The 8,697-nt window shown below is 45.5% G+C and overlaps 1 protein-coding gene across 1 annotated transcript in view; it reads left to right on the top strand.

Moving 5' to 3' along the window:
* The window catches only part of USP13 (ubiquitin specific peptidase 13), a 154,386-nt gene that overhangs the window by 63,514 nt on the left and 82,175 nt on the right, over positions 1-8,697 (top strand). The window contains exons 5-6 of the mRNA XM_003794274.2: positions 3,528-3,670; positions 5,561-5,745. Of these exons, the coding sequence (XP_003794322.2) occupies positions 3,528-3,670; positions 5,561-5,745 (328 nt within the window). The remainder of the gene's footprint in view (positions 1-3,527; positions 3,671-5,560; positions 5,746-8,697) is intronic.

The raw sequence follows: 8,697 nt of genomic DNA, 5'->3' as shown, positions 1-8,697 counted from the left end.
AGTGCCGTGGCATTACAGCTCACAGCAACCTCCAACTTCTGGGCTCAAGCGAGTCTCCTGCCTCAGCCTCCCAAGTAGCTGGGACCACAGGCGCCTGCCACAAGGCCCGGCTATTTTTTGGTTGCGGCCATCGTTGTTTGGTGGGCCCAGGCTGGATTCGAACCCACCACCTTAGGTGTATGTGGCTGGCGTCTTAGCCACTTGAGCCACAGACGCTGAGCCTCATTTTGTAACTCTTGGTAGCATGCCATGGTATCAGCTCACAGCAACCTCCAACTCTTGGGCTCAAGGGACCTTGCTTCAGTTTTTTGTATTCTTTTTTTTTTTGCAGTTATTGGCTAGGGCTAGGTTTGAACCTGCCGCTTCCGGCATATGGGGCAGGTGCCCTACTCCTTTGAGCCACAGGCGCTGCCCAGTTTTTTGTATTTTTTAGTAGAGATATGGTCTCACTCTGGCTCAGGCTGGTCTCGAACCCATGAGCTTAGGCAGTCTACTCACCTCTGCTGCCCAGAGTGCTAGGATTACAGGTGTGGGCCACAGGGCTCGGCTATTTTAAACTTTTAAGTAACAAAAATTTCTGAGCTCAAAAAAACCTGACTAGATGACTTCTCCATCTCTCGAGCATCTTAGCACAGAACAGTTTCCATGTGGAAGAGTTCCTCTATCAGTTCTCGAGGATGTTAAACCACCTCTGAGGGACTAGAGATGCAGGGGTCACAGAGACATAACCTTGTGAGCCTAGCAGGGATCTCAAGCCTGAACATCAGAACCAGAGCAGTGATGTGCTTGTAAATGTTTAACAACAGGCTCCCTGGGGGGCTAATGCCTTGTTTTATAGTATTGCTAATCCCTCCTCCTAAATACTGTCAGCCTGGCTGATTTCAGGCTAACAGCATGACATCACTGAATGCATTGTTGGAAAGAGATATAGAATCTCTACCATTCTGCTACAGGGGCATATATAACCTCAGGAACACATAGGTTATAGTAAGATATGGTAAAACAATTGAGAAGAGAAGAGTTTTTGACTGTGTCACCTTTAAAAGAACATTTTATTTAATTGTAAGTTTCTATAATTTGATTTTCAATAATGAATATGTTTAGCAACTATCTTGCAAAATTTATTAAAATGTAGTGATGAACTCTTCTGAGCCAGTTGGAGCCAGTTCAGCTCATTGAACTTGAAGTCTATGGAGACCTTGATGGAGCCAGGGCTAGTTCCAAGATCTTTTCAATTTGTTCCAGACAGCAAATCCAGGGAAAAATAATTCACAGGGTAATTAGGATTATACTGGATGATGTATTCTTAGGATGACAGATCCTGACCTTTAGCTGAGAAGGGGTCTTTAAGTGATTTTATTATTATTTTTTTAGAGACAGAGTCTCACTTTGTTGCCCTCTATATAGAGTGCTATGGCGTCATAGTTTACAGCAACCTCCAACTCTTGGGCTCAGGAGATTCTCTTGCCTTAGCCTCCCTAGACTGCTGGGACTATAGGCGCCTGCCACAGCTCCTCAACACCTGGCTTTTTTTTTTTGTTTAGCCGGCCCCAGCTGGGTTCGAACCTACCAGCTCTGATGCATGTGGCCGGCACGCTAACCATGGAGCTACAGGTGCTTAGCCCCTTTAAGTGATTTTAGATGATATTGGGTGTCACTGGAAAAGTTCTTTCGAAGAAGAGAGAGGGCGATCCCATCTGACTCTTATTCAAAATTATTGTGCATTATAAACCAGAACACTGAAAAAAGTCTAATGAGGATGGAAAAAATCCCAAGGAGGACAAAGATCAGGTAGACGGTGAAACAAAGACAAAGAGGTTATAAGAGGCCGGACTAAAGAGATTAGGATGTTACCCACAGTGCTACGGTGGCCCGTCCCGAACCCATGAGATCTGGAAGGGGCTTGTGGTGAATGAACTCTGATGCCCTTGATTTCCATGGGCATCCCTGGAAAGTGGTGACTGGTGAATTCTACTGATTGAAAGGAAAGGCATTAAACAACAGGGTTGTGGGTGAGGGGTGAATGGGAGGGTCTCCTTGGAAGAGTTTAGATATATTGATGAATGCTTGGTCTGTAATGGATTATAAGCTTTTTGAGGATGGAGACCTCTTTCTTGTTCTTGACTGTGTAGCCTCGTGTCATCAGTTGGTGGAGTGTTCAGTGTAGCCATGAGAGTTTTAAGTGGGGAAGGGTGGCATAGAGCATGTTGGATGCTGTGCAAAGAAGCAGGGTAGGTGTGGAGGAAAGACAACTGCACGGAGGGTGTTGTGTAGCCCTGACAGTGAATGGACTAGGAGTGTGGGTGAAATGGACAAGAGGTGGATTCTAAATTTATTTTGGTCCCAGGGCTCATAGGAACTGTTTAGGGCTGAGTGAGGGTCAGATGGTGGCTGAAGGCACTTCCCCCATTGTTTTTTCCTTGGTTCTGGGGTCACTTGTCAGTGAGACTCAGTGGAGAACGGTCAGCTTGTTATGCAGGATGCTAGTGATATAGAATGTAAATTATTTTGTTTTTAAAATTGTGGGGTTTTTTTAGAGGTAGGGTCTTGCTATGTTGCCCAGGCTGGAGTGCAGTGGCTATTTTCAGGCATGATCATAAAGCACTACGGCTTTGAACTCCTGGCCTTAAGGGATCCTCCCAAGTAGCTGGTACTATAGGCATGTGCTGCTGTGCCCAGCTCTGTTTAAAATCTTTTGTGCGGACATGTATTTTCATTTGTCTTAGTATATACCTAGCAGTGGAATTGCTGGCTCACGTGGTGACTGTGTTGAGCCATTTGAGGGATTGCCAAACTGTTTTCCAATGTGGTTGTCCCATTTTACTTTGCCATCAGAATGTAAGTTTTTAAAAACTGCTAGAAGTAGCTTATGGCATTAAGCAAATAGTAAATTTGGTAATGGGCCTATGACCAGAATCAGTTAGGGTTTGGGAGAAGGCAATCCCCTGTGGTCAGTTACGCCAAGCAGGACATCACAGATTTGCTCATGATGTGAACTAATCTGGCATAGAGTCACCTGGGCATGTCCCTACCCAGGGTCACATTCAGACCAGATTAGGAAATGGAGCTGTGCTGCTTACATTCCATTCAAGTGCCCTTGACAACATGCCTTTGTGTGATGAGTTGAGGATATTGGATATCTGGGTGCACATTTGTTAGGAGGAAAACAAACCACTTGGGCACATCCTGGGTATTCCTGTATCTGATTTCACCCTTGTGAATTGTTCACCTCGTACTTTTCACCATGCTTGCTAAGTGGTTGGAATTGTTAAATCTGACCCCTAACCGTGAGCTTACAAATGGAATTTATTTATTGTCCATACCGCGCGCTCTTGGCCAAAGCCAAAGCAGAGTGAGATCCAGGGGAAAGTGCAGGAAACCGGGACCTTGCTTGCTTTTGTGGTAGCTGTGGAGTCTGAATTGTCTTCAGTTCAGCTGTACTTATGAATAAGCTTTTAAATTTACTTTCTAGAAATTTCTGTTTTCTCAAACTATTGATATATGTTACATCTGGGTTTGTCTCATAGGTAACAATTGCTTGTGATGCAGTTCTCAGCTCAAAGTCTCCGTACAGGAAGCAGGACCCAGACACATGGGAAAGTGAACTGCCAGTGTCTAAATATGCCAATAACCTCACGCAGCTGGACAGTGGGGTCCGGATTCCTCCAAGGTGAGAGTCAGGTAACCAAGCCGTGCTTCACCCCTGAAAACTGGCCAAGAGGATGTTTGCTTTTTTACCTCTTCTCTGAATTAGCAGTTACATATTGTCTTACCAGATGTCTTTTATTAAAAATGATAAGCTTCAAATTTCTCTCTAAAATCATCTGTACCTTTGTAATAGGCACTCAGTGCATCTAGCTCGCACCCGTAAGCCTTTCCCTGTGCCCCAGCTGTCAGTTAGCTGCAGCTCTTGTAGCTCGTTGCCAAAGGAGTCTGTCTAGGCCGATGCCTGGGGCACAGAAATGCCACAGATGAAGGCTCCCTCCTGAAATAGTCCTCACCCAGGGACTGGACGGTGGGTACCCAGCTGCCTGCCCCTCTGGGGGGACTACTGTCTCTCATAGTCCCCAGCTGGCCTGAGCCCCAGAGGCTCACAGTGCTCATTTGCTCACTGACTTACCCTCCTCTATCTGCTTCCCCCCCCCCCCCCCCTTTAAAGACAGAGTCTCACTTTGTTGCCCTGGGTAGAGTGCTGTGGCGTCATAGCTCACAGCAGCCTCAGACTCTTGGGCTCAAGTGATCTTGCCTCAGCCTCCTGAGTAGCTGGGACTACAGGCGCCCACTATAATACCTAGCTATTTTTTTAGAGATGAAGTCTTACTCAGTCTGGTCTCCCAGAGTGTTAGGATTTCACCTAGCCTGGCCAAGCACCTGGCCTTTCCTGCCCTTTCTTGTCTCTCTTCCCTTCTCCCTGGGATTGCCTCCCACACAAGTCGTTAACACCCACAGGTTTATGTCAGAGTATGTTCTGGGAGAACCCAACCAACTGCAGTCATTGGCCATCATGTTTTGGCCAGAAAGCTCTTTGGAGTACATGAGCTTCTCCTCTGACTGGGTGCTCGGGGGTAACAGAGGCAGCTGCCGTGGGGAAAGAGCAGTTGGATGAGGAATGTGTCTGGACTGGTTGAACTCTGACAGCTGAACTGCACTCCCGTCTGTGTGGTCTTAGGAAAGAAGTTTACTTCTGGGCCTCAGTTTCTGCCTTTGTGAAAATGCAGAGTGTAATCCTCAGGTAGTTTATCTTGATGAGACTTCTGTAAGACACCTGGCACATAGCCGATGTTTAACCTTAAGTTGGTTTCCTTTCTAATTGGGGTAGATTTGCAGTCAAGTAGGGTTTTATTTAAACTGGTCTTACCGTGTGTGATCAATGCTCTAGAACTTCAGATGCTCACGCACATGGTGTCCTTAGTATCTTCAACTTGTCCAAGTTCCACGTTCCTTGTGTAGGAATTTTCCACGTTCCTTGTGTAGGACCTCGCCTCCTACCCCCATGTTGTGTGTCAGTGTTCTTTTTCTTTCTTTTCTTTTTTTTGTTTTTGAGACAGAGCCTCGAGCTGTTGCCCTGGGTAAACTGCTGTGGCATCACAGCTCACAGCAACCTCCAACTCCTGGGCTCAAGTGAGTCTCCTGCCTCAGCCTCTCGAGTAGTTGGGACTACAGGCACCTGCCACAACGCCCGGCTATTTTTTGGTTGCAGCGGTCATTGTTGTTTGGCAGGCCCGGGCTGGATTTGAACCCGCCACCTTAGGTATATGTGGCTGGCGCCTTAGCTGCTTGAGCCACAGGCACCAAGCCTGTATGCCAGTTTTCTGAAGTAAAAGAATCATCTTGGAGATGCTGGGGGTCCTTGTCCAGTCTGGGAGGCGCGCGGGGTGCTGAGTGACCCTGCTGCTCTGGGAGGGTAGTGGTAATGTTCTGAGTGGGGAACGTGGGAAGCTCCAGTCTCTTGTCCACTGAGTGCTTGTTGCGACCTCCCTGTTTGAGACGCGCTGTCTCCTCAGATGTTCACTGGGTTACTATGCTCTGGTATTCTGACTGCTCTCCAATGGCTTTCCAGTGGTTGGAAGTGTGCCAGATGTGACCTCCGGGAAAATCTCTGGTTGAATCTGACCGATGGCTCTGTGCTGTGTGGAAAGTGGTTCTTCGACAGCTCTGGGGGCAATGGGCACGCGCTGGAGCATTACAGAGACACCGGCTACCCTCTGGCTGTGAAACTGGGAACCATCACTCCTGATGGGGCAGGTGAGTGTGCCTCTGCCGAATTTGGGAACAGGTGGTGGCTTTCCCTTAGATTTAAACACTCTCTTAATCCCCATGGTTGGGGCATACAGGGTCTGGTTTCAAATAGCCCAAATGTGAGTCCTGATTCTGCCTTTTATTAGCTGTGAGGTCTTGGGTAAGGTTTTTTTTTTGGTTTTTGTTTGTTTGTTTTTTTTTTTTCAGTAATCCTTGCCACTTCTTCATTAGGTGGACATTATTTTTTATTTAATTACAGATTAATATATGGGTGCAAATGATTAGGTTACATTGTCTCCATTTGTTAGGTGAATTCCAAGCTGTGGGTGAACCCTTCACCCGACGTGTGACATTTCCCCTACAGTGTGCCCGTGAGGTGAGAGCTTCCCACCCCCTTTTCCTCTCCCCTCCTTCTTGGATTTAGTCATGTTTTTCTCTTGTGTGGGTGTGTGGTTATTCATCTACTAGTTTCGTGTTAGTACTGAGAACATTGGATACTTGCTTTTCCATTCTTGTGATACCTTACTTTGGAGGATGCTCTCCAAATCCACCCAGGTAAACACAGAAGATCAGTTTGCTCATCAGGGGGTTAGCAGCGGCACCTCCCTCATCTGTTAATGTGCATAAAGCATTTAGCCCAGTGCACGTAGTAAGGTCTTCTATTTTTTTTTTTTTAATTGAGACAGAGTCTGAGTCTGTCACCCTTAGTAGATGGCTGTGGCATCATAGCTAACAGCAGTCTCAAATTCATAGGCTCAGGGATCCTCTTGCCTCAGTCTCCTGAGTAGCTGGGACTACAGGCACCCGTCATAATGCCTGACTATTTTTATACACGAGATCTCACTCTGGCTCAGTCAGGCTGGTCTTGGACATGTGAACTCAGACAGACCACCTGCTTTGGCCTCCCAGACTGCTGGGATTACAAGTCTGAGCCACCACACCCAGCCATAGTGAGGTCTTAATAAAGGTTAGATGTTACTGTTGTACTTCTGTATATCTCTTGGCTAAGAGGACAGAAGCAGGAGACAGGATTTGTGAAGTGAGTGTGCATAATCAGATCCACTGTTAGAGCAGCAGGAGGAAGCCTTGGAATCCATTATGGAGATTAGTATCATTTTTGGAACAAATGCATTCATTATGGAGATGATGAGTTCTAAAGGATATGGTGTATTAAAATCATCCCCCAAATCACCTGGCGGTGGGGATGCTCACGATCTCTGGAAGTTGCAATTGATGAGTCTTGTACTGTCAGTGTGGTAGTTAGACCTGCTCCTGCTTATGCTCAGATGGTATGCTCTGAAACATTAGCTTCTGGCCGTGTTTGTATAGTTGATACCTTCTACTGTTTTTTTTTTTTTTTTTTTTTTTTTTTGGGAGACAGAGCCTGAAGTGGTTACCCTCGGTAGAGTCCGTGGCATTACAGCTCACAGCAGCCTTCAACTTCTGGGCTTAAGTGATTCTCTTGCCTCAGCCTCCCAAGTAGCTGGGACTACAGGCGCCTGCCACAACACCTGGCTATTTTTTGGTTGTAGTCATTGTTTGGCAGGCCTGGCTGGATTTGAACCTGCCAGCTCTGGTAGATGTGGCTGGCGCCTTAGCCTCTTGAGCTGCAGATGCTGAGCCCCCCTGCTACTACTTTGTAAGGGAGAGGGAAATATTAATAATATTTTAGTCAATAGTGGGAAACTTAAATATTGAGCAGTGACAATTAAGAACCCATCACCTAACCTGGAAACATTTATTACACATAGATCTGGACTAACACTCAGCCTACTCTTCTCCACCTTCCTGAGCTTTATTTAGGCTCTGTTTCTTCTTTGCTTTAAGGTAAGATGCTGTTTTCAGAAAATTATAAAATGTATCAATTCTTTTCTTCTCTTCTCTGTTATTTGCATTAGCCTGCCTGAGAGTTAACTGGCCAAGATCTCTTTGCTAAACCAAGGGATACTTCTCACCCACCGTTTCTTTTCTATTGCACTGGTTATTGAGGGCTGGCAGTAAAGTCATGTCAGGACTCTTGTTTCACATCTTAGAGAATTTCTTGATTTCAAATCTAGAATTATTTTAACTCAGAGAAAAGTAGCTGCAGGAGTCCCAGGTGCTGGTACCAAACATTTCCCTCCCAAATGAATAAACTCATACCCAAGTCAGGTTTCATCCTAAACTTTCTTGGATTTAAAGGAAAAACACAGGGCATGCATGTGGATTCAGGGTTACAGCACCGTGTTTAGAGGGCATTCATTGAGTGGGTGTTGGATGACTGTTGGATGAGGCCTGCTCCTTTAAAGGGTTATAGAGAGAAAGGTTTGCAATTTAGGAATTCTTTTGGGTAAAATTGCAAAGGGGGAATAATTCAGACTTTCCTACTTTCTGTGCTGGCTTAAGTACTGCTTTTATAGGGCCACTTATTAGAAAGCCAATTCTCAGAACTCTGTGTACAAGACTATAACCCTGTGTAAGTGTTTCTTAGTTCTTCTCAATTTTCAGTCGTTTGAAGGCAGGGCTATGTCTTACTCATCTGTGAGTTCCGTGTAAAATCTTACTTATAGTACTCTTAGACTAGTATGGCTTGTTACTGTACTGAACGCTGTAGACGTTTGGAACACAGTGGTAAGTATCTGTGAATCTAAACATTTGAACATAGAAAAGCTACAGTAAAACTTCAGTATAAAAGATGAAAAGTGACTCACCTGTGTAGGGCACCGACCCATGAATGGAGTTTGCAGGATTGTCTGTGAGTGAGTGTTGGGTGACTGTGAAGGCCTGGGACACTGCTGAACCCTCCTATGGGCAGTGTAAACACTGCACACTTAGGCTGCACCAGGCTTCTAAGCCAAGATTTTCCTGTATTCAATAATAAATGTACCTTAGCTTACTATACCTTTTTCATTTCATGGACTTTAACATCTTTTTAACTTTTGACTCTTTTGTAATAACTATAACATTGCGAGTTGTACA

This window comes from Otolemur garnettii, unplaced genomic scaffold (genome assembly GCF_000181295.1).
Source record: "Otolemur garnettii isolate 467f Iridium unplaced genomic scaffold, OtoGar3 scaffold00078, whole genome shotgun sequence".
In the NCBI taxonomy this organism is placed as follows: Eukaryota; Metazoa; Chordata; class Mammalia; order Primates; family Galagidae; genus Otolemur; species Otolemur garnettii.
The sequence above is the reverse complement of the archived record's forward strand: the minus strand, read 5'-3'. Positions and strand labels throughout refer to the sequence as shown.